At 40.4% G+C, this 24813-nt stretch overlaps 4 protein-coding genes across 4 annotated transcripts in view; 3 read left to right on the top strand and 1 right to left on the bottom strand.

Moving 5' to 3' along the window:
* The first annotated feature begins 270 nt into the window (after window positions 1–270).
* Window positions 271–3024, top strand: msrb2 (methionine sulfoxide reductase B2). The gene is made up of 5 exons (XM_054623165.1): window positions 271–430; window positions 907–1004; window positions 1361–1437; window positions 1954–2101; window positions 2308–3024. Exons 1-5 carry the CDS (start codon window positions 316–318, stop codon window positions 2437–2439), a joined length of 570 nt encoding a protein of 189 aa, XP_054479140.1. The 5' UTR covers window positions 271–315; the 3' UTR covers window positions 2440–3024.
* A 3143-nt stretch (window positions 3025–6167) lies between these two features.
* c8g (complement component 8, gamma polypeptide) lies at window positions 6168–10043 on the top strand. The gene is made up of 8 exons (XM_054622973.1): window positions 6168–6270; window positions 6373–6562; window positions 7267–7406; window positions 8095–8165; window positions 8234–8341; window positions 8500–8604; window positions 8818–8853; window positions 9821–10043. Exons 2-8 carry the CDS (start codon window positions 6380–6382, stop codon window positions 9838–9840), a joined length of 663 nt encoding a protein of 220 aa, XP_054478948.1. The 5' UTR covers window positions 6168–6270; window positions 6373–6379; the 3' UTR covers window positions 9841–10043.
* Window positions 10044–10148: 105 nt separating this feature from the next.
* Window positions 10149–12830, top strand: ptgdsb.1 (prostaglandin D2 synthase b, tandem duplicate 1). Its single transcript, XM_054622974.1, has 6 exons — window positions 10149–11327; window positions 11615–11751; window positions 11854–11933; window positions 12030–12143; window positions 12227–12328; window positions 12445–12830. The coding sequence occupies exons 1-6, from the start codon at window positions 11232–11234 to the stop codon at window positions 12462–12464; spliced, it is 549 nt and encodes a 182-aa protein (XP_054478949.1). The 5' UTR covers window positions 10149–11231; the 3' UTR covers window positions 12465–12830.
* Window positions 12831–14527: 1697 nt separating this feature from the next.
* The window catches only part of cntnap2a (contactin associated protein 2a), a 304116-nt gene continuing 293830 nt past the window's right edge, over window positions 14528–24813 (bottom strand). The window contains exons 25-27 of the mRNA XM_054622578.1: window positions 18714–18974; window positions 17136–17207; window positions 14528–16934 (exon numbers count right to left, since the gene is read on the bottom strand). Coding sequence (XP_054478553.1) covers window positions 16735–16934; window positions 17136–17207; window positions 18714–18974 — 533 coding nt within the window. The 3' untranslated portion in view covers window positions 14528–16734. The remainder of the gene's footprint in view (window positions 16935–17135; window positions 17208–18713; window positions 18975–24813) is intronic.

The raw sequence follows: 24813 nt of genomic DNA, 5'->3' as shown, positions 1-24813 counted from the left end.
ATAGGTGTAACATACTTGTAATGTGGTTCAACATTTGTGATTTCTGATATTGGGCTACATAAATAAATTGAAATCATTTTTTGTTTTGTTTTTTTAATGAAAACCAACCAAACTTGCTCCACAATTAAGTTGCCCTTTGCACCTGCCTTGTTATAACAAACGCCAGCAAACCCTGTCCACTTTAACCTATATATCTGGAGGTGTGATGTTTGACCGGGTCAAAAAACAGCGTGGATCAGCCCGGGGGGGGAGGACCTGCGTGAACTCCGGACTCATATCAGCACTTGACTTTAGACGGACGCAGCAGCAGCAAACATGTCTCGTTTCGTTGCCCGTTCCTTCGTAGTGGTTTCTCGGCATGCAACTGCCAGATCCGTGGTGTCACCGAGGAGGATCCCGGCATTCATCCGTCCTGTTTCCACATCTCAAGGTACTGGAGGTGGCGTTTGGGTGATTTACTGACAAATCCGTTCTTCAGGCGTTTTACTCTCCTATCTAGTACTACAGGCTGTGAACTCCTGCAGGTGTGCACCAGGCTGCAGCTTTCTCACAAAGCACTGAGATTAGGACACACACAGTTACAGGTTGCTTGTGCAAAAAAAAAGGACTGGGGTTAACAAGAGGAGTGGGTTTGCAGGGGTTAATATATTTGGTGTTGGGGAACTTTTTTCTTCAATGAATTCTACTGTTTTTCATATATTTTAGGAGTTAGGATTGAGTGAAATTTTAAGAATTATCTGTTCAGAAATGTTACCCCGTAGTTAATTATGTTGGAAGTCATGTGAAAACAAACATTTTGGATATACTTGGACTATACTTAATTGACCAGGATGTACTTCTACTATGTTCAATATGCACTTCAAAACTCCTCTGTGACTTCTTCATAGTTATTTCTGCTCCCTGCAGGCCTGCGGTCACTCACCCGTTATAACGAGACTACAGACTGGCAAAAGAAACTGACCCCAGAACAGTATGTAGTCACCAGAGAGAAAGGGACTGAGATGGTGAGTACAACTACATTATCTCTGTCTATACCTGACACACATTTTCTGATATACATCAGCACAATTCCAGGTGGACTTTGCTCTTCACTTTATTGTTGGCTGTGTCAAGTTCAACCTGCCCAGCTACAAACCTGGTGTTTTATGAATTTAAAGCTATCAGCTTCAAATGCAGAGAATGTTATAACAAAAATAAAAAAACATAAGTCATTATCATCAAAAACCTTTAGAAAACAAAGCAAAAAAACATTTAACTGTTAGTCATGTGTATCTGCTCATAACACTGTGTGTGTGTGTGTGTGTGTGTGTGTGTGTGTGTGTGTGTGTGTGTGTGTGTGTGTGTGTGTGTGTGTTCTCAGCCCTTTAGTGGGATCTACCTTACCCATTCTGAAGTTGGGATGTACCACTGTGTCTGCTGTGATAGTCCACTTTTCAGGTAACAGTTTGGACCTTAGAGTTAATGTGTGAAAAAGCACATACTGTATTTTCTATTTATGACATATTTACAGTACCAGTCAAAAGTTTGGACACACCTTCTCATTCAACTCTAAATATAATCTGAAATATAAAACATTCTGGTTTGTTGAGCATTTGTTTGTTTACCACATAATTCCATATGTGTTCCTTCATAGTTTGGATGTCTTCAATATTAATCCACAAGGTAGAAAAAAATAAAAATAAAGATAAACCATTGAATAAGGTGTGTCCAAACTTTTGACTGGTACTGTATATTCCTGCTTTCTATTACTGTTGGATTTATGTGTATGCACCGTCATGATTTCTACTGTATTTTATTCTACTTTGTACAATGACAATAAAATAATTCTATTCAATTCTACTGTATGATCACGTTTTTATTCTGACAGCCGGGAGAGAATTTTAGTGTTCCATGTTTATATAGAAATGTGTTAGCAGATGCTCAATGCGCTAATGTTCCTTCCTGTCTTAAAAGTTCAGAGGCAAAATATGACTCGGGGACGGGCTGGCCTGCATTCAAAGAGGCTCATGGGACATGGGAGCGGGATGAAAGCCATGCCTCCATCATTCGTCGCCCTGACAACAGCCTGGGTAGTGCTGAGACAGAGGTTCTTTGTAAAAATGTGAGATTTTTGTTTTCTAAACTATGAAGCCAAAGTTCAGTTTGCTTAGTCTAGTTGCCAATATAGCTTTTTGTGCAGTATTTTTATATAGCAAAATATGTAATTCATTAATACTTTCAGAATTTCCTTTACAAATTTCTTCAAATACAAGACTCATATTTGTATTTTTGGTTAGTGTATGACTTTAATGCGTTTGTCTATTGCAGTGTGATTCCCACCTGGGTCATGTGTTTGATGACGGACCAGATCCGACTGGCCAGCGGTTCTGTATCAACAGCGTGGCCCTCACGTTTAAACCCAGAGAAGACATCAAACCTGACATGGAGGGGAAGGAGTAGTACCTGGACTGAAAACACTATGAAGTTTCACTTCAAACAAGTCCATTTAGGACGCAAAATGAAGGACCACCTAAATGCCATTCCATGGTTTTGACCTAAACAGGTTTGCAAGTGAGAAGCTTTCTGTGGGGAAAGGTGTCTTAATTATTGAATTTGAAATGGAAGAGCACATCCTTGTGTTTATTAAACTGGCAAAGAATTAAGCTCAGTCTCTTGTAAGTGACAGTGGATATATATACTGAAGGAACGTCCATATACAAAACATACTGTACATTATTCACATAAACTCAAACTGCAGACCATCAGCTTCTTCAATTGAGATACTTCGCAAAAAGAAGTCACTGTATTACTTGTTTTTATTATTCACTACGATTTGTTGAGCTGGTAATTTTGATTCAAAACTGAAATTGTGAATGTCTTCATGTCAGAATCAGAAATGGCATATTGCTAAGTACTGATAACTGATACTAGAAATGTTACTTGGTGATTGGTGCATAACATTAAACAGTGCAACAGTATAATAACATGTTAAAAAATTAAGAATATGTAATATACAATAAAATCTGAAAAACAAATATATAAAAATGCATTAAAATATTGACCTTATGTATGTAATAGGGAAGAATGTGAAATGTGAAACGTTGACCAATCACAACAGAGCGGGCTAGCTGACCAATCAGGGCAGACTTTGCTTTCTGGAGGGAGGAGCAAGCGCTACATCTGAGCATTTCAGAGAGAGGGTGAGAAGAGGTGCTGCAGGACAGCCAGGATGAGAAAAATAAGGCGGATTATGAGCATTAACGCATCTAAACATGTTGTAACTGTAATTTGAGCTAAAAATATGCACCTGGAAAATAGCATAATAGGGCCTGTTTAAGAACTACACAGTGTTGACTGAAGAGTCACATGGTGTGATATTGGCGGGTGAGGCTGCTCTTGGCCTTGGTTTCTTGGACATCTTTGCTCTGTAGCAAACAGCAGAGAGTACAAGAGAGGGTCGGTGAGGATTTTGAGTTGGGACATGACAAATCTCTTAAAAGACTTCATAACCACAGAGGTCAGGTCTGATGTTGTGAAGCCCTTTGTTCCATGTTTTTTTGGGGACAGGGAAGAATGGAGGTCTTAAGCAGGCTGGTATATGGCATGTCTCCAGAGAGGTGTTGAAAATGTGTTTGCGCACTGGAGAAAGCTGATCAGCATAGTGCTTCAGGGTGGACATATAGAGTCTGAGGCTACATCCACATTACTACATTTCCATTTTTAAAAACGCATATCTTTGCGTGTCTGCACTACTCCAGAGTTTTAGAGCACCGAAAAAATGAGTTTAGAAATGCTACCAAAGCCAGGTGAGTTTGAAAACTCTGGGGTTACCTCGTAGTGTGGACAGGCATAACTGCATATGTTTTGAAACGATGATGTCAAGAACCACGTTGTCTACTTGATTGGGTCTTAGCAGTCACGACGTGTCCTTCCCTGATTCATCACGCCCCTATCACGTGACCCTTTTCCGGAAGACAACAAATGACAGCCTGCGAGCTTGTAAACAAGATAAGATAAGATAAGATAAGATAATCCTTTATTAGTCCCGCAGTGGGGAAATTTGCAGGCTTACAGCAGCATAGGGTAAAGTGCACACAAGAGACATAGTAAAAGAAAGACAAGATAAAAATTAAAATTAAATAAAAAAACAAGTATTATAAATAAGCAATAAAAAACAGTAGAAAATCAACAATAACTGAAATATTATATTTACAGAGAGAAAAACTATTAAAGCTATAATTGCACAGTGTATTGTATTGCACATGGGTCATGTGGTCTGCTGGGAGCAGAGTTGGTTGTACAACCTGACAGCAGCAGGAAGGAAGGACCTGCGGTACCTCTCCTTCACACACCGGGGTGAAGCAGCCGGTGGCTGAAGCTAAACAAGTGTGAAAAATACAAATTCTAAAACTTCCCCAAAAATGTGTCTGTTTGAGTATATAGAGGAAGATTTTAGAGGAAGATCTTAAGTATCAAGCACTACGTTTTATGATTAAAGACTACTAGAATACTCTGTTGTATTTTCTGTAACTAAGCAACCAATCTACTTCCTGTTTACACCGGCACCCGCATGCTCAGTGTACGTGAATAGGCATGTGATATTCGTTTTCAGGCGTGCTAGTATCCTAGTAACATATTAGTGTAGATGTAGCCTGAGTCTGGGCCGGCTGCTGAGCAGGGATTCTGTCTTTTAAAAAAGTCAGTTACATCCCTCTCAGAATCCCCAAAGTAATCATTGTCGTGGTGGTGGTGGTGGTGGTGGTGGGGGCTCTGGGAGGAATGGTTGTGAGGTACTGGTCCCTGCTGAGGTGGGGGAGCTAGTGGATGGGGTTTGGACAGTCCCATTGTTCTAAAAGTGACAGTGAAACATTCAGGTTGTTTGGCGTGCGTAAATCATTCATGGATTTGGTAATCTGTGTGAGACCTTTCCAGACACAAGCAGAGTCATCTGCTAAGAGCTGATGTTGAAGTTTCAGAGTATTGATGTCTAGCATCTCTCATAGCCTTGCTTAGCCTGTATTTTGACTCTTTAAACCTGTCCTTGTACCCACTCCTAAATGCCTCTTCCTTTTGCATTCTTAGCTGTGAATCAGAGTTTGTTGTCATTATCAATCACCCTGGTGCCGTCATTAGCTGTCTTCACAGAAGCTTATGTACAACCTAAAAGCCTCTGTGTACACATCCAGAATGTTGCTAGCATTTCTGGAAACAACCCAGTCTGTACAGTCCAAGCACGTCTGAAGATCGTCCATAGCTTCACTGGTCCACTGTTTTAATCCCAGCACAGCGCGAGGGACTGCGTTATAGGCCCCGCTGATGTGCTTTAACAGTGCTCTAAAGTGTTATTCTCTCTGGTAGAGCATTTAAGAGACTTTATGTATTGGGGGAATTTATGGCTGAGATTACCTCTGTTAAAGTCACCAAGGACAATAACTAAAGAGTCCAGGTTGAGCTCTTAACACAGTATCGGCTAGCATAAGATTTGCCTCCTGCACATTGGGCTGCAGTGGAAAATAAACACCGACCAGTATGAATGAAGTGAACTTGCAGGGGGAATAGAAGGTTTTTTTTCGGTTGATGAAAAAAGATTTTCCAAATCAGGAGAACAGTTCCGCAGAATCACTGCAACATTGTAACACCAGCCCATGTTGGTATAAAAAACTGATTACTCCACCTTTCGATATGCCAGAGAGCTTCGTGTCACAATCCACTTTGAACAGCTTGTAGCCTGCCAGCTCTGGCATAGAGTCCGTTATCATTCCACACACCAAAGTCTCTGTGAAGCACAAAACAGAGCGGGAAGGAAAGTCTCAGTTTTACCTCCACATTTCTAATGTCAAAAAAAATGTCAAATTACCCTGGACCTGAATAAATAAGACATCTTTGTCCGTAGAGATTGCAAAACCCAGGAAGTTATGACATTGCTGCTTTGTGTGTTTTTCAGTCTGGGGCCACATTTACAGATTAAATTGTTTTATATGTATAAGGAATAATGTATAGTTGAATGGTAAATTGTGAATACATGCACAATTTTTTGTTCATTGGATTTTAAGTCAGTATGTGATAAGAATTTATAGCTGCCTCCTTCAGATGAACACACTGCAGCATGGCCTCATCTCTGCCAGTAAACCAGGTTAATATTTAACTAAACAGACCATCCTCTGTTTCACATTGTTTGTCCCCCCCTCTCTGTCTGTTTATGCATCTATTCTGTGTCTGTTTGTTTGAGGTTGAGTGAAGCAGATTAGGAATAGTTGACTGCAGACAGAGACAGAGTGGACGGAAAAAAAGGTAACTAAAGAAGAAATAAGCTTAGAAAAATAAAATTTAGAATACGGGGACCTGAGCAATCCTATAGGAGAAGGAACTGATTCTGGTGTGTATCATTGTAAGTGCTAGGATGGCTGGAGTATGGCGTTGCATGTTGCCAGTGGTGGTGTTGATGTGCGTGTGTCTGTGGGGTTCCACTGAGGCTGTAGGGGGGGCTGTAAGTCGACCGCGACCCACCAGACGACCTTATAAGAAGCCAACGGTCAACCCTATTGACTTGAGCCCCGCTGCACAGAACATCAACATACAACAGGTAAAAAAGAAACTGGAGGGAGGGGTGGAGTATATAAACTATAGTACGTGTGTATTATTTCTATGTTTGTATATTAAGTGCTTTTTCTCCCCTTGTTTGTGCCTCTAAATCATGTTACAAAACTAGAAAGGTAGAGAGTCTAATATTCATATGGTTTGGCAAATAGTGACCATTTTTAAGTCACATTCAGAGTTTTTTGGTTACAAGGCTGGAAAAATATTCCTAAAATATTTTGATAAATTAATATAGAAAACACTGTTTCCAGGTAGTGGAATGCAGCCACAACTTAATAGCAATAGTTTACAGTGAAGTTATCTGACCTTTGCACACTGACAGTGTGATTCTGTTTCTCCATGTACCATCATGTCCCAATAACACAAGCAAAAAGATTTACAAAAATAAATCAGTGGAAGTAGAATTACCTCAACAGAATAGTAAAAATATAAACTACCATTAATTTGAGGAAAACATTAGGTAAGTGAGCTTTGGAGTATCTTTCCAGGGCCTTAAAAGAAAGAAGCATGCTTATTCATAGATTAGTGTGGGGGCAGTCATAGTGGTCATGCTTGTGTAATTGTGTCAATATGGTGTTTGAGGCAATAAGGGAGTTTTTGAGTGACAAAAATATTGTGTGTAAGGCTGAAAATCTGTCTTTTTCCTCTGTCCCTGTTTTGATCCTGCTTGTATGTGTTGTGTATGTGCAGATGGCAGGAACATGGTACCTGCTAAACACTGCCTCCAAATGCTCCTACCTGATGAATCATGGAACCAAGGTGGAGCCTACAGTCATGACCCTCTCGCTTTCCACCGACCAAACACTGTCTGTGAGCACCAAAACACGACAGTCAGTACCAGTATCTATACATACTATGCATGTAGCTCACTGTGTCTCTTCAATACCATGGTTTATCGGCAGATGGGGGGGGAATACCACATATCTCTCTACTTCAAGTCTCAAGCACATGTGTTTGAGTAGATTTGTGTATCCTCGAAAACAGGAAGGAGGTAGAACAGTTAAACCCATCAGCTTTCCCTCATCATCTGAAAAAATCATCCTGTCCTGGAATTTGCAGAAATTCCAGGACAGGATGATTTTTTCAATACACAATTGAAATGGAACTCATGTGTTTTGTTATTTTTGTAGGACATTCTGTGATATCTTTGTTGTGATTTGAGCTTGTAAATCCTATTTGGCCCACGCATAGGAAAACTTTTTATTGGTCCTTCTTGTCATGCAACATTAAAAAGCTCGGCCTGAGGCTGAGAAATGTGGTTAGATTATGAAATATGTGGTTAGATTGTGAAACATCAAATGTACATGAAAACCGTGAAAACCACACAGTGATTTTAATAAGACAAATATGTTTGAGAGGAAGATTATGTATCCATTCATATTGTTTTAGATGAAAGAATAGCATTCTATGAGGGTTTTCAAATGTTTTAAAGACATGGTTGTGAACCATAATGCCTGTTTTTACAGACTGTTTCATCAAATGTCTCACCTGACACAAACCTTTCTCCTCTCTCCTCAGTAGCCACCAGTGTTGGGAGATATTACAGGTCTACAATGAAACACCAACCCCAGGCAAGCTAAAACTTAAAGGTCAGTGACTCCCTTATTAAGCATTTATTGATAAATTATAGAGCAATGCAGCATGTTTTGTCCACTAGGAAATCGTCCTGAGCTGGACACTGAGATAGTGATTGGAGAGACGGACTACAACTCCTATGCGATCATGTACTACCAGAAACGGGGCAAGATCACCATGAAGCTCTACGGTGGGTTCATCAGCCATGTCGCCTTGCTTTTGTATTTCAGATCTAAAAGGCAGGTGGTGGTCCTGATCTTATTTTTTCTCTGGTAAATTGAGAAGGCACTGTATGTTTGAAAATGCATTTGTAATGTTGTAATGTTTGTTTTTGTGCTCTGTTTGCAGGCAGGTCTGTAGACAATCTGTCCGAGCCTATGTTGACCAAGTTTGAGCAGCTTGCTGAAAAACAGGGTTTGGGGCTGGCTTACCTCTTCCCCTTCCCCACCTACAGTACGTCCAAGTCCACCTGACCAATAAAATGAAATAAACTTTATTAACAAATGCAATGTTAAATGTAAGATTGCATGTTAAGTCGGAGAAAAGTACAAAATCTAGCTTGAAGAGATCTCCATTGCATTAAGGAGATTTTTAAGGATTACAATGTAGTAACACACCTGCATACTCAGCTGCTTTTAAATAGGTCTGTGTTCTTTTTTTCCCTAGGTCACTGTGGGACTGTGGACCAGGACCATGTAATCAGTAAGTTTAATGTGTAATACAATAACAGATAGCCAGAATTCTTTGATATAATGAAAAAGTGTGATAATTATAAGACTAATAAAAAGGGTGAATGGAGCAGCTGACACATTTTGCGAAAACACGTGTAAAATGCCACTTTCAATTAAGAAGGTTTTTCTGGAAACTGAAGGAAGCATCAAATCATTTCCAGTTCTAAGCTGTCAATGTAGCTCACAGGCTTAATGTAAAGTATATGGGGTATTTCCACAGGTCATTGCACACTGCAGTACACTCAGAATCTTGTCCATGCTCTGTAGTGCCCAAGACTTGTTTCATGCATTTCAACCTATTCACTTTAACTCATGGTCCACTGGTTTTAGTGCATTACATGTCGATCATCACATTTACAGCTGCGCTTCTGCTGTGTGCTGGTGCTGAATGAAAAATGTATTCTCCTGCTGTTTCTTTGTAATATGTGTTGAATGTTCTGTAATTTCTTTTTAATGGTATGACTAGGGGGTGTCAAAGCTGTAGACATGTTCGTGTGGCAATGCCAATAAGAAAGATTACAGTACAGTAATTGTATCTGAATTAAGATTATGGTAGGTAAATGGAATTGATTAGAACTATTGTGTTGGTGTTGATAGGATATATTTTGAATGGACTATCTATTACATTTCCTAAATGTGTTGCTTTATTATGAATGCTGTAAGAGCGGATATTTCTCTCTATGCTGTTATATCATGGGAGAGAGAGAGAGAGAGAGAGAGAGCAAAATAGGTTGGGAGCAGCTTGAAGGAAACCAATGACCTTCCCGAACCCTTTCCAAACACTTTTCACATTTGCTCCTGCAGGCTGTTCATGTGTTGGGTTCAGTTCAGGTCAATTATTTAAACTCAGTCAACAACATGTTATTCAATCTCCAATCCCTGATTACATCAGCAGCACCGCTTCTATGTAATTTAACATGTCACTCTTTGTTACACAGACTGTGTCCCCACATGCTGAGGAGGCAGAGCTGAGCAACAGACAGATCCAGCCCTGCAGTGTTCCACAGTTCACATGAGAATATCTGAGGATTATATCATTTAAAAACGTCAATATCAGCAAAAAAGAAAAAAGTTAACAAAAGACTGCAACAAGGTCTTAATATTGTAAAACCTGAAATATTGCGAGATATAGCTGAATAAAACAAAATGGAGCACAGTCAAGCTTTTTGCAAATGTTTTCAGTTTAAAAAAATACACAATGGGCATTATCTCATGGGCTCTTTCTATGCAAAGATTTAACTTCCAGAGTGTGTGGACACAAAATATTGGGGGGGGGTTGTCTGATGTGGAGCACACAAAGGGTTGAGAGAGTTTAGTTACAAAACTAAGTTGCCAAATGGGCTTCTTACCGCTGCCCCCAGCTCTCCACCCAGCACCTCTGTGTCTGTGTGTTACATAACCAGCTGATAGCAAGTTTGTGCTTGTCCAGTTGCTTTGAAAGTGGAGCTCTGATGAGTCCATCAATACATTTTGAAGAATTCACATGTTCAGTCAATCAGCACATTACAAATTACATACTGTAGATCATCCAAATTCTGAACAGTGTTGGATTAAGGGGGATATTATTTATCACATAAAGCAGAGGTTTATGCAACTTTTTATGCCAAACAAGATGATTTAGTTCATCCAACTCTTCTTCTCACTCCGATGTTACAAGACTTAAATGACTCACGTTTTTTTTTTACGATTTATGAAACTATTAAGGAAACTGAAAAGAACAATCACATCACCATAAGGAACATAGGTTATAATGATAAATAGTAAACATGTCTTGGCCACATTGGGTTTTGCATTGCATGAGGTTACAATTGTTTTGTTATATCCAGAAAGTTCAAAGTTTTATCTGAATTTGAGTGGAGTTTATTTCTCATAAAGATTTTTTACCCCTTTTTCAGGCATGCTTAAGTTTAGCAAATGTTACTCTAAACAGTTTTTTCTTATTTGTTTTTTTTTTTTTAGCTTTTTTGCACTCTTACCAAACAGCTTGATAGTCCAGGCATGCACAGGCATTTGTGATGGAGGAGGGAGGAGGGAGTAAAGGGAGGGGTGTTAAAAGAACCCTATTATGTACCCACTCTCCCTTTTCTTCCCCTCTCACCTCCCACCTCTTCCATCCACACGTGCCAGTTGTGTAACAGCAGTGATTTGCATGCCAGTGAGTGGAGGCCGAAGAGTTTTTTTAATGCAAAAGCTAGCTGTAGGCCAGGGGAGGAGACAGAAAGAGGAGGAGGAGGGGATGGGGAGCAGGACTCTGCAGGATATAAGGAGCATCCACTGCCCTTCTCCACTTCACTTCTCCCTGATACTTCACTCACCGCTGCTGAAGCCCAGAACACAAAAGGTGAAGCCATGAGGAACACACTCCTGAGGATGCTGGGCGCCCTGATGTGTGTGGTGGCTGCCTGCGCCGAAGTCACGCCTGTAACAGACTTTGACCTGGAGAAGGTAAGAAAGAGGAACAAGTATTACTAATTCAAGACCACTGCAAATCATATGTAAGGTTAAAAGCTACAAAACACACTAGGGAATAGAGTAAAGAAGAAGTATAAGTATCTGTGGTGGGTTAATGTGTTTCATGGAATCCCTTAATGAAGCAGACTGTATGTTTAAAAATGGTTTAAATGGAAGATAGGAGTTGTGTACTACATGTGTTGCAGTCAAGATAAATCAGGTATTTTACTTTGATTGAATAACTTTCATCGCCTTTGTTCTCCTTCTGTTTTTTTTTTTAGATGGCAGGCAAGTGGTATATTGTTGGCTTTGCCACTAATGCCCAGTGGTTTGTGAACAACAAGGCAGGGATGAAGATGGGCACTGCCATGTTGGTGCCAACTGCAGGAGACCTAGACCTCTCTTATGCCAACCTGAAGTGAGTGATTATGTAACTTTACCTTTGAATAAAAACAACTTGATGATTCTTCTGTAAAAGACATAATTAAATAAATAAATGGACCTATTTAATCTTATTCAGTGCTGATGGTACCTGCTGGAGAATGACTCACCTTGCTAAGAAAACCGAAACTCCCGGACGCTTCACCTTCCACAGCCAGAGTGAGTAGAGCGCAAACAAAAAAAAAAGCTATCCCACAGAAGAGACACAAACAGAGCCATTCAGCAGCATGACCCATCTATTTCTGCTTTCATCAGTTTGGAGCAACGACAATGACATGCAGATTGTCGACGTTATCTATGATGACTACGCTCTGGTCCACACTATTAAGACAAAGAACGGAGTGTCCGAGGTCCTCAACAAGCTTTACAGTAAGTCTGCTTCTGTCACACCACTGCAATGTTTGTATTCAGGAATTGGTTGATGTTTATAGTAACTCATTTTGTGTTTGCAGGTCGCACTCCTGGAACCAGTGACGTCCCGCAGCAGAAGTTTACCCAGCTCTCTCTGGAGACTGGCATCCTCCCTGACAACATCGCCATCTTGCCTGAGAATGGTATGTTATTAACACATAAGAACTGCACAGATACTTTGACATAAATGCATTTGAACTGTTTCTGAAAACAGTTCAGTCCGTGGCTCACTGGCCCCCCCTCATATGTGTTGTTACAGGTGAATGTCCCGAGGTCTGAAGAGTCCCCTGCTATTTTCCATCCTTCATCTCTCGCTGCATGAAGTCCCAGGCTTTCCTCTCAGACGAATCTTATATATCCCACTCACTGTGAGATTTGCATCATCACAAAGCTACACCCGAGACAATGAAACTTAAGCATTTTACTCATATCCCTGCTGCATACCAAAGACCGATCCTGATCCTAGTTCAGGCCTCATTCCCTCCGACTCACACATTAACTGTGGCATCAGAGTGGAACCAAAAAAGAACTGATGGTTAAAACAAAGGGAAGGAATGAGACTCTACAAAGGCATTTTCTACTGTTTTGTGTTTTGTTGCTATAAACTCAAAACCAATAAAAATGATAAATGCATCTTTCAGTGTTAAGCCTGGTCCCTTTTTTTTTTTGGGCAGAAAGAAAAACTGCATCAGAAATTCATGTCTGTGAGCTGCTGGAAGTCAAAGAATCAATGTAACATACTGTCCCCTGTGGGCTGATTACCAGGCACAAAACTATATCCCTAGAAAAAACACATTATAGTGCACAGTGTCAGAAGGTTAGAGGGTTAGTTACAATCACGCACATACGGGTTTGCAAAATATATTGGCTCAGATAAAAATGTCATGGGTAAACACAATTGTTATTAGACATAACTTATTGGGTATACTAGTAGAGTAATGTTTCTGGATTATCAGCGTTTACACTTAAGTCTAGATGAAGTCCCATCATCATTTAATAATAATTAAAACAATGCCAGGGGACTGACAGTGTCTTGATTCTACTATTTTAATAAAATCAAATGATAAAATATAATGGAATACAATCAATCAAAATGTAGGACTACAATGTGTTACCCAGAAATGAGTCTGTTTGACCTCCGAGTCTTAAGGAGTAAGGCACGACTACTTCTGCAGACACGTGAACAAAGTTATGCAAAGCCTTTTGTTGCTCCAGAACACACCTGAATCATGACCTGAATATAAAACCGGATTACCTCTGATCGAGTTGCATTGTGGGTAGTGTAGGCGCCAGACAAATACTAAGAATATCATTAAGCACGTCGAATTTACCAGAACATATCAGTAGCAGTTTAATCCCTGTAGCCTTCAGGACAACATGAACATATGCTCTACCTGCTGGCAGTCTGCTCAGTTCCCCATTGGTCAATTTTATGCTTATGTGCACCTTAATTACTTTTTTTTTTTAAATCTTTTATTATATTTATATTTACTTTACTTTACTCTAATAACAATGTTATTTTTTTTTATTGTGTTGGTACCTGTGATCTTCTGCATATAATTACTCTTAAGTAATCATATGCAAACTATTGCCTTTCACTTAGTGCTGTTTTTCTTATATCATATTTCAAAGGAGCTGCACCATCTGACCACAAGGGGGCAACCTATGACCTTTGTCAGACAGAACAGACAGAACTATTGTCATTCCTGACTGCATTTGAAACATAAAGCAAGAGCTGACATTAAGTCAGTTGAACTACTTTATATAAGGACTCATTAGATAATATGTGCAGTTGTGATTCATTCCATCGGTGTACTAATTTCATGCCTTTGCTGCCTTTGGGCTAATCTGTCTGTCTAGGTGTATAACGGAAGACCCTCCACCTTTTACAAACACCCAAACTTTGCTGCTTCCTTATTTTTATTTCAGAATGAAAAATAACACAGATTTTGTATCCATGGGACTTGTCTAAGATGCATCCTTGAAAATGACTTATTGACTGCATCTCTGCACTTCTCAACTATCATTTTATTTTATCGCAATTTCACTGTTTCAATGTGAAAAGGCAAGTTTACTCGGTCGAACTGAAGAAGTTGACTGTTGGGGTGAAATGCAGCAAGTTAGAGAGGAGTGGTGATATGAAGCCCTAGGTCATGAGTTTAATTCGAAAGCCTGATATCATTATTATTCATGGTATAAGGTCTAAGATGTCCAATGAACTTGTGTAATTTATGCTTCATAAAGCTGTCTGAAGATCTCTATACCTCAACATGAAAGTGATGCATAGAAAACGACTGCAATTAAAGATCAAACACTCTTTAATGAACTCAATAGAACTGAAAGAAAAACATATGGGTTATGTCTGTTGGAGCTGATAATCCATTTTCATCGTTACGATCTAACCACATATCAAGGGCGTGTGTGTAATATAATTATAAAAAAAAAAAGGAAAGTCACTGTTTTTGCCTTCATGGATGTGATGTGTGGACGGAGAAAGTCTTTGAGGCCGCGGTCGAAGGCAGGCTGAGTTCACCAGCTGTCCTAATGTCTCTGATAAAATGATCTACAGTTAGCACTCAACCATGAGGCGACGATGATGTACGATATCATTCATCTAACAGGGTGTCATGGCAGCAATTTGAACAAACGGACATACAGACAGCAAATTCAAAACAAAATCACAAATTTGGCGGATGGTTTCAACTGTAACACATTGTTCTGTAGATGCTAAGGTAAGGTAAACACACGCAACGGTGACAGGGGAAACAACATGGTTAAAAATGTATACAGTGTACATCTTGTATGTTGGACAACAGTGGCACTGTTAGAGTGAAGCTCAATTCACTGTTGACAAAGCAGCAGCCTCCTCATTCTGAACTCGTTGCTCTTGTAATGGAACGAACGACCTTGACTCATGCTCTATCAAACATGCATGTTTGCGTGTGTATGTGCGTCACAGAGGGGAAGGAGTAAACTTCTTGTGTATTGTATAGCTTGCAGCTCTCCTTCATGTCAATGCACCTTCTCCTGCTGCGTAGGAACACAGACAGCTATGCTTCGAAAAGTCAGACTTTGAAAAAATTTGAGAGAAATTAGCTGGATTTTTTTTTACCAAAGTAAAGTAAGTAAGCTTTGACTGAGCACAACTCAAATCAGGAAACATAAATGCACCCCAACACTTTGATTAACGAGAATTCATGCAGCAGCAAGTTATTCTAGTAAGTTCAAGGCGCATGGCTCAACACCTTGTAGGCACAACAGATCTAAAAAGCCATTTATCATCTTAACCTTTCCTAGGTCTTGCACAAATATTAGGTTTGAATGATTTTTTTGTATTTTATGCTGCTTCGAACACACAATGCATTAAGTTTAGTGCATCAATAGAACTCATTAAGTGTCAGGCAAGTTGTTTGATCTCCTAACTGTGTTTTATGGCACCCCTTCTGTCTGATATAACAAGTACTAGTAATATGACCTACACATATACGCACAGATGCATGCACGCACTGCAAACCCAGTCTAAGATGTCAAAATTCCTCTAATCAAAGTCTAACATTTAACGCAAAAAGCTGAGCAAATCAGAAAAAAAGACATAGGACTCAAGTATTTGGCAAAAAACAAACGGACTGCTGAAGAAGTCTGAATGAGTAAAGGCTCACGGTTTGACCCGTTCAAAATGAAAAGAAAGCTGCCATGCTGAGCTGAACCAACCATGGAGTGTCATGATTTCCCATCATGCTCTGAGAAACCCCTCTCTGCTCTTCCTCAGAAAGGAATGTCCCATACAATCGAATGTCATAGGATTTATAACATAAAACTCTATATTCAATTCATATATAATGTAATGGACAGACATATGATATTTTTGTAATATAGATCTGACATTTCTCATTAGTAATTATGTACTGGACTCTGAATAAATCTTTTTGAGAAAGAAAACCACAAAATATTATATTTACAAAGTGAGTTTTGGCATCCATATTCAACTCTATATTACCACAATATAAGTGGCATGTATTTCGACAGATATGAGCGAAGACAGACTGGTGCAACCACAGCCTGGTAAGTAAAGAAAAAAAGGGTTTGGCATGTTGAGTTGATCATTTTTGATACAAGATTTTTGTTAAAAAATAAAAATAAAAATGCAACAGAGACTGGAAATAAATCTGTGCTATCACACCACCCAGTAAGTATAATTATTTGTCATATACAGTATTCAAAGGACTCCTGAAAACTCCCAAGCACGATACAAAGAAGGACAAGCCAGTTAGTATATACATGTACAGTCTCTTAGAGCCGTGCTCTGCCGCATAACTGTCCCTCTTCTCTTTCTAATACTCTGAATATATAAAAAACCAAAACCAAAAACATAAAATATTTCTGTACACTTCTTTCCCACATCCTCGCCTTCTCTGGGAGATTATTGTCCTACTGGATTTCCTTTCCTTCATCTATCCTGTGATTGGTCATTGAATTCAACCTCCTCCATCTCTGTGGCACCTGGTGGTCTGACAAATCACGTTCTCTCTCAAAGTCCCGCCTTTGGCGGTTAGATGAACCACTCCTTCTTTGACTCGTCGATGGTCTCTGGGTTGTCGGTGCCGATGATGGCCGTGTCCGCCGATTCTCCGGTGGACTCCCCGCTGCTCTTGGCCTCGTTGGTGTGGTAGGTGCCTTTGTGACGGAACATGTAGCGGATCAGGAACACCAGAGTACATAAGATGGTGAAGATCACGACCGCGATGATACCTGCAGAGGACACAGAAATCATTTGCATTTTTAGCTTCTCAAATGTGGGGATCTGTTGCTTGTTTGTCAAATATGACACTGACCTAAGTATTTTGGAGTTTTAAAGTGACGAAACATTGAATTTGAATTTAGCACCTTAGATTTAGGTAACCTCAAATGCAAATCTGAAAAAGAACTGCTTTCAGAAATGACATTTTTTACCTCCAATGATGGCTGAGTCTCTGTTGACTCCATCAGGAATCACTCTCTCCTCATTGAAGGGGAACTCTGCATCTGAGCACAGAAAGAAGAAGGACAAATTGAAACCGTACCTTCACACATAGAGGGACTAGAGACTATAATAATTAAATTTATTCAAGCATTATAACTAACTTGAAAAGCTTCACTAGTGTAATTTGTGAGCATGAAAATACCAAACAGATGGTGGAAGTGCATTTCAAGGTCAGGAAAGTACCAACTTGTCATAGTCTTGCTTACAGCGACTCAAAAAAAGAACCTTTGGCCTTTTTTCAGCAGTAAAAAAAATCAAATGTAATTATATCATGCATATTTTGAGCATACTTATAATTTCTACTACTATAGTGGCTCCAGCACCACTGTATTGTTGTTCATGTATTTTTATTAAAGATCCATGACAGAGAGAGGTTAATAACAGCTGCTGCTTTTGACTGTTTGCTGAAATACTCTGTCAGCAGCAATTATCTAATTGCTGTCATTCTCCCTGAATGGATAGAAGTGCAGGGTAAACGAGTGGAGGAGGGTGGAGATGGTGGTTGATAAAAGGTAGATGTAAAAGGAGACTGAAGATATTTCTTTAATTTGTCCATTTAAGAATACGTCTGAACGCATGGTTAAGCATGGACAGAGCTGCAGACATGTATAATCAAGCCTTATTGCACACAGCAACTTGAATATACACTCACACAAGCTGTTTCACCCTGCAATGAGCTGTCAGCTATTTCTGCTGCTGACTGCATAGTTCTCCTGGGAAGTAAAGCGGATGAGTAAGAGGGAGAGGAGGAGGCTGAGGTGGAAAAAGAGGTGGAAACAGCAAGCAACAGAGAGGAGCAGAGCAATCGGACTCATTATAGTCTGTCAGCTGCTTGGATGTGTTTGGTTATAGTGTCAAGAATCCATTATTTCTGAAAAGATGACAGGCAAGGGTAGAGAGGAGAGGCGAGCAGAGAGAACCAATAATATAACATTTTAACAGGGAAAAACAGAAGTGAGGAGGATGGGAGCTGAAAAAAAAGGAAAAGCCAGACAATGATCATGTTGGATTGAGGGAGGGCTGGATGGAAAATGGATTAGAACTATCTATAGAAAAAATAAAAAAAAATCCTTTCTGTGGAAGGATTGTGGAGAGCTGACTGTGAGTTTGGACCTGGAGTCCAGATCAATAAACTGGATCAATCTCAGATATCTAAACATTCCCAAAGGCATAGTTGGCACCAAGCCTGAAGAATAAGGCTGCATCCAGAATATTGACCCTCTAAAATACTAAACACTGGTGTGGAAAGCAAACCTAGACACAGGAGTGCTGAGGCCTGTGTGCATGCATATATGGATGTGTGTTTATGTCCAAGTTAGAGGCACAGTTGGACTACGGTAGTATAGGAGATCAATTACTGAGCTTGTATGTGCATATGTGAATCTTTAAGTCACTAAATGTGCCTACAGTAACAAGTGACTGTTGTTACTGTAGGAAGTTATTGCTCATTTCTAAATTACTCATGGACTGACAGCAGCATTTCAAGGTGTGTTTGGTGTGTTTCTCACCTGTGTTGTCCAGATGCCAGGGATCCGTCGCAGCAGACATTGGTGGGATGGTGAGGGGTGACGACCCACAGTTGGACTCCACCAGTTTGCCCTGGTAAGACACCGGTGTGGCGGCTGCAGGTTGTCTGTCCGGCTGAGAGGCAGCGGTTCTCAGTGCAGTCTTGAGGGGGGCGATGCCGTTGAACTGTACCCGCGAAAGACACCCGATGAAACCCGGGATGTTGTAGTGCTCGATGATGATCGGGTCTATCTGTCCGGTTTCTGCACAGGGACACAGATATCACCTTCTTACTGTTTGTTGAGACTATCAAAACAGTCAAATGTGATGTTAACTTATGTAGGACCTTGCCCATACATTTGATTGATTATGAGAGAAAGTGGGGAGAGAGAGAGAGAGAGAGAGAGCAAGGAGAAACCAGGAATGCCAAGCACTGAGCAGAGCAACTTTTAAAGAGAAAGCATCAGCACTGATTTTCCAAAATATACAAAAAAGATGAACACACACACACACACACACACACACACACACACACACACACACACACACACACACACACACACACACACACACACACACACACACACACACACACACACACACACACACACACACACAGCATACTTTCTCGGAATGCTCTAAGTCCTCCTATGTCCAACCAAGCTCAAACTCTGGTATGCACGAATTTTGCTGATGCACAGAAACATTAAACCAACACTCGGATATGAATCTACACAAATGAGGAGGGATGAGAGCAAAGAGAGACAAGGAGGAGGAGGAGGGGAAAAGCAGAGGAGGAACATTTACTGACATTCACCTCTATTGTCAAATTAAGAGGATGAATAATGAATTAACACCCCCTTCGCTCTTACAGTCTGTCTCTCAATGTCTCTTAATTCATTCTCCTATTCACAGGACGCCTTGGCAGCATAGGATGTGGATTTATATGTATCTTAAGCAGAAAGCATCAATGCCAGTTTCAGTCTCCATGGCAAACAAAGAGGAAAATGAGATTAGCCTTCGAAAATGTCAATTCACAGAGGGTTCTTGTTGTGGTTTTCCAGACAAATTCATAAGTGTCTGTTCAAATGCAGCAACTTGTGCATTTTTTATCTCTGTGCCAGTCTGTTTCTCTCTCTCACTCCTTTGTCTTTCATCTCTCTTTATTTTTCAAAGAAAGTTACTTCCACACAAATTGACCAGATAGCCCACTGAGCTCAGACCAGCCAGTGCTCAATCACTGTTCAATCTGTGGATTATATGGGCTGTTTGTAGGTTAAATGGGTTGCATATGTTGCATTTGTGTTGACCAACATTGATTGTTTGTTGCGTGGAGCTGAAAATTGGTGACTGGGGATTTGTTTGTTTTCTCAGAGCTGATTTGGTCCACCGGGCCCTCATTATGACAATTTAAGTGTTAAATCCACTGATTCAGTCCTTGTCTGATGTAGGCTCACATTAACAGTCATATCAATCATCAAAAATGCTTCTTATATCTTTAAATAAATACAAAAGAGGATTCCTGCTGGCTGTTCACACACACAGTGCACACAAACACACACAAAACTGCAGAAGATAAGAGAGAGAAAACTGCTGGCAGCAAACAAAATGATAAAAAGAATCCCTCCAACACCAACAGTTCAGTTAAAACCCAAACACTGCATGAAAACAAACCTCAGACACGCTCCACTCCAGCACAAACCTGGACTCATTTCAAAAAAGCCTAACTGTCTTCAACACTTTCGCAGAGCTGCACGTTTCCTCCATATAAACCCTGGCTCTGTGTGCAAAAGAGCTGGGTTTTAGTGTTAACACGCACGACTGCTCTGCTGCTACACGACTGAGCCACACCCAGAGGGAACTGCTGTTTGGACAATCCTGCAGCAAAATATGAACAAGGATAACTAACAAGAGTGCTGTGTGTCTGTGTGTGTGTGTGTGTGTGTGTGTGTGTGTGTGTGTGTGTGTGTGTGTGTGTGTGTTTATGTATTGAATCGTGTCATGTCAGTTGATGGGATTCTGAGTATCTGGATATGGCTTATAATGTAATTTTCTCTCTTTATTCCATTTTGTTGGATCTAATACAAGTGTGTGTGTGTGTGTGTGTGTGTGTGTGTGTGTGTGTGTGTGTGTATTAATGTGTGTGTGTGTTTATACACTATTGATTGTGCTGCCAGGAATAGAGCTCAGCACTGTCTGAGTCTTCTGGGTATTCACCATCTGACCAGACCTCCTTCAGACACTTGCATTGTTCGTATTAACTGTTTACTTTATCTGTGTGTTTAAACAGTCATTTGATACAGGCTCTACAGTTTAGTTCTCATACAGTTCTTCTATTAGGTACTAATGCTGCTGTGTATGTGATGTGTGTTCTGAACTGTGGCTTAGGGTTATCTCCTGTCTGATATGGTGCAGCAAACCCTTTTCTGCAGGAACAGAGACAAACGTATCTGCTATAAATCACTTCACACCTTGAAAACGAGTGTGTATATGAATTTGCATATGCGTAGGGGTGTGCCGAATAGTCGAAGAGACACAGACACAGTAGGCAAAGAAGTGCCTAACAGTAAGCACAGCGAGCAGAATACTGATAACAAATACAGAATATGAATATGATTAAGAGTCCTCTCTCTCCGTATGCCTGAACATGTGTTGCCCACTGCAGAGGTCTGCGTGTGAATACTAATAGGCTCTCTGTTGGGAGTATAACAGGCTGCTTAGCATACAATGCCGGTGAGTAAATAGCTGAAAAGCTTCCCTTGTTTCTGATTTTTGTTGTGGCCAGTGATTTTACGAGCAGTTTTTCCTTTAGAAAGCAGCATGTTTCCATTTTATAGAGAATAATGTTGCCCATAAACATCACAAATTTAACATTAACTAGGGGCTGGGTTGTTACTGATAAGAGTTTTAATGGCATCCTATCCATCTAGTACTAATGGAGGACCAATTACATGTCAAATACAATCCACTATACGAGCCCTCCAAAAACAGTTCAGGTGTTGGTTCAGGTTTATGAAATATTAAATACATACAGAAGAAAAGAAGTAAACTAAAAAACTACTTAAATAAAATGATAAAATGACCAAAGACTAACACTTCTCTAGTTCAGTCTCAGAGAAATCATTACAATTCTAACCATTCCATGTTAAGTTCTTACGAACAGAGCTTTATATATACACACGTATTTAACAACCTCTACGATTAGTTTGTCTATCACCAGTTTTCAACACCATACACTACAAGTAATAACAAGTTTTCCGAGCCAGTCACCACACATTGATCTGAAGGCTTGTAATCCCTTACCTTGCTTGGGTTGGCTGCTTCTAACGGGGTTTTCCAGACTGATCAATAAAGCAAGTACACACTCAAAGCTACAGCTCCACAACACTAATCATGATAAGAATAGATCAGAGATGAATCCATTTGGCTTCATAATGCAATAATGAAATGTACCATCACATATGATTAAAACTAGGTCCTACAAATGTGTCCTACCACAAACCATAAATGTGACTCCTCACACATCAACCTCAAAAAAACACATACACGCTGACACCGTCACAACAGCAACAAGGTCAGCATATTGATCAGAGGATTGCACCTTCTGATTGTGTGTCACCAGGGTGGCCAGTGACATCACATGAATAATTCAAGAGGTGAGGCAGCATATAAAGCTGTGACGACAGGCCTGGAGTGAGGACAATGGGGTGGAGAAAAATTGTAGGGGAGAAAAAAGGCTCTGGATGAAATTAGAAGGGAGGATGGCAAGACCTGCAGAACTAGCAGAGAGGGAGGGTGTGGCTGCTTCTCCAAAAAGGGCTTGGAGGAAAGGTGAGAGCCATGGGAGGAGAAGGAGGAGGAGGAGGAGGAGGAGGAGGAGGAGGAGGGGGGGAAAGACAGACAAGAGTGTATCTGGTGTGTGTGAGTGCCTGGGTGAGTGGGTGAAAAAAGAGAGGAATGGAAAAGAAATGGGGTGACAAGAAGGGCGCTCGAATGGAGGGGCAGGGTAGATGAGATCAAACACAGTTGCCATGGCAACAAATGGAAGCTGATGTAGAGGTGAGAGACAGAAAAAGAAGGGGGTTGGGGTTAATGAAAGTATGATGCATTTGAGACATTTCTAAGGAATATTAATGTGAATCCAGCCACCACGCCCTTTGTAATACAAAAACTAATATTTAACATGTGGCAATGCACCCATGCATGCACAAACGCATGAACACAGTCGCGGCTGAGAGAGAGAGAGAGAGAGAGAGAGAGAGAGAGAGAGGGGACAGAGGGGGAAATATAAATTAAAAAAGTGAGAGAAAGCTGTAGAAATGAATTGATAAAAGAGAAAAATGCACACAAAAATAAGAAAAAAATTTGCTAGAAAAAAAAAAGAAGTGAGAAATAGTAACCTACAGATGTGAAGAGACAAAAACAGACATGTTGTCAATGCTCTTATATTCTCTGAGAGTCTATTCATGCCTTGAATATGCCTTCTTGGTGTAAATATATTTTGTACTTAAAGTTTGATAATCAAGCCAAAAACTACAAATTCACCACAACTTTTCTTCTTCCTCTCCAACTGTTGGTATGAATGTTGATGAACTGCAGTGAAAACAGACATGTATAGATAGCAGGTGAGGGGTGTGGAGAAACAGAGCAATGACTTAAGGAGGTGGAGGTGGAGAGGAACGGATGAACCAAAAAGTAGATAAGAGCTGAGATGAGTAGATGTTTGTCTTAGACATGGAAAACACACCTGGTGGTTGCAACGCCCTACTGAACACACACAAGCAACCACTCAGGTGTATCCGTCAATGCCACCTCTATCTTCCTCCTCCACCAGGACGTCTGGTTGTACAGACGGCAAGCCAAGAAACACAGACATAACAGAGACGCGGCAACAAACAGAGCAGTGAAATTATGATTATACAGCTAATTTTTCCTTTTGACTCAAGACGCACACACCAGGGTTCTGTGCACGTTGCCTGCAATCCCATTACCTAAGGGGGTGGATTCCCTCTAAAATGGCAAAGCATCACACATTTGGAATAATGTCACTATTTTTGGGAAATCATGTTTAGCAGCAAATTGAATACACATTTAGAGTAACAGAAACGATGAATTACTCAGACCTTGGCACACTTATGCATAATGCAAAAACACACACACATGAAGACACACAGGTATAAACACACACATATGCATACAACTGTAGTTACCTATGTGGAGTTTACGTCAGTGTCTGTGCACAAGTTGTGAGTCAAAAACTGCTTCCTCTTCCCTTCTGGTGCTCCTTCTTCTTCAATGTGCTATGTGGATTTCTTAACACAGTACCACATTCACGTCTCTCTCTCTCTGTCTCTCTCTATGTCTCTCTCTAGCTCACTGCAGTGCAGTCCCACCCCCACTCCGCCACAGCAGCTGGAGAAAACCTGGATCCTGGATCCATGCTGCCATGGATCAGGACTCATCAGTACAAAGTACAACTAGTGGTGATAGTCATGGAAGATGGCATGATGTCATCCTCCCTGACACACTCACACACACATACAAAGCAGTGACCACGTACAGGTACGTCCATCTGGATTTAAAGGCTCACTGAGATTACATAGATTATACAGCCTGGAGGTTACAGCCTAGAAAACTACTCTGTGGTATCAGCCTCATCTAACATCAGGGTCCATCAGCACTTTAATCAGAGTCAGGACGTCTGGTGGCTCTGCCCAAAGGTCACAACACAAAGGCATTGAACCAGTGGCTGCCTGGAAGGGAGGAAACTGATAGTGTTTCATCATGGCATGCGTTGGCAACCTATCAGTGAAGTACAAGTGATTTTTACTTAATAAAGGATCAATGGATTTACAATGTGTGAGCTGAATCCTCAAAAAAGCAAACTCCCCAAACCCATCAACAGTAATGTAATGATTTATTAATATACTGATGTTTCAATGAAACGCGCTCATCAACATGAGGAACGTCTGTGAATTAATACGCCGTTTAAATGCTGTGCCGTCCTGCTGATCTTTTTTTTTTAAGTACTAAGGTAAAACAGGAGTATGGTTCTTAACTAACTTTGTGCTGACCATCCACTTTATATATTGTATTTCAAAC

Source organism: Anoplopoma fimbria, chromosome 21 (assembly GCF_027596085.1).
Source record: "Anoplopoma fimbria isolate UVic2021 breed Golden Eagle Sablefish chromosome 21, Afim_UVic_2022, whole genome shotgun sequence".
NCBI lineage: Eukaryota > Metazoa > Chordata > Actinopteri > Perciformes > Anoplopomatidae > Anoplopoma > Anoplopoma fimbria.
Note: the sequence above shows the minus strand (reverse complement) of the source record. Positions and strands in the feature narration are given on the sequence as shown.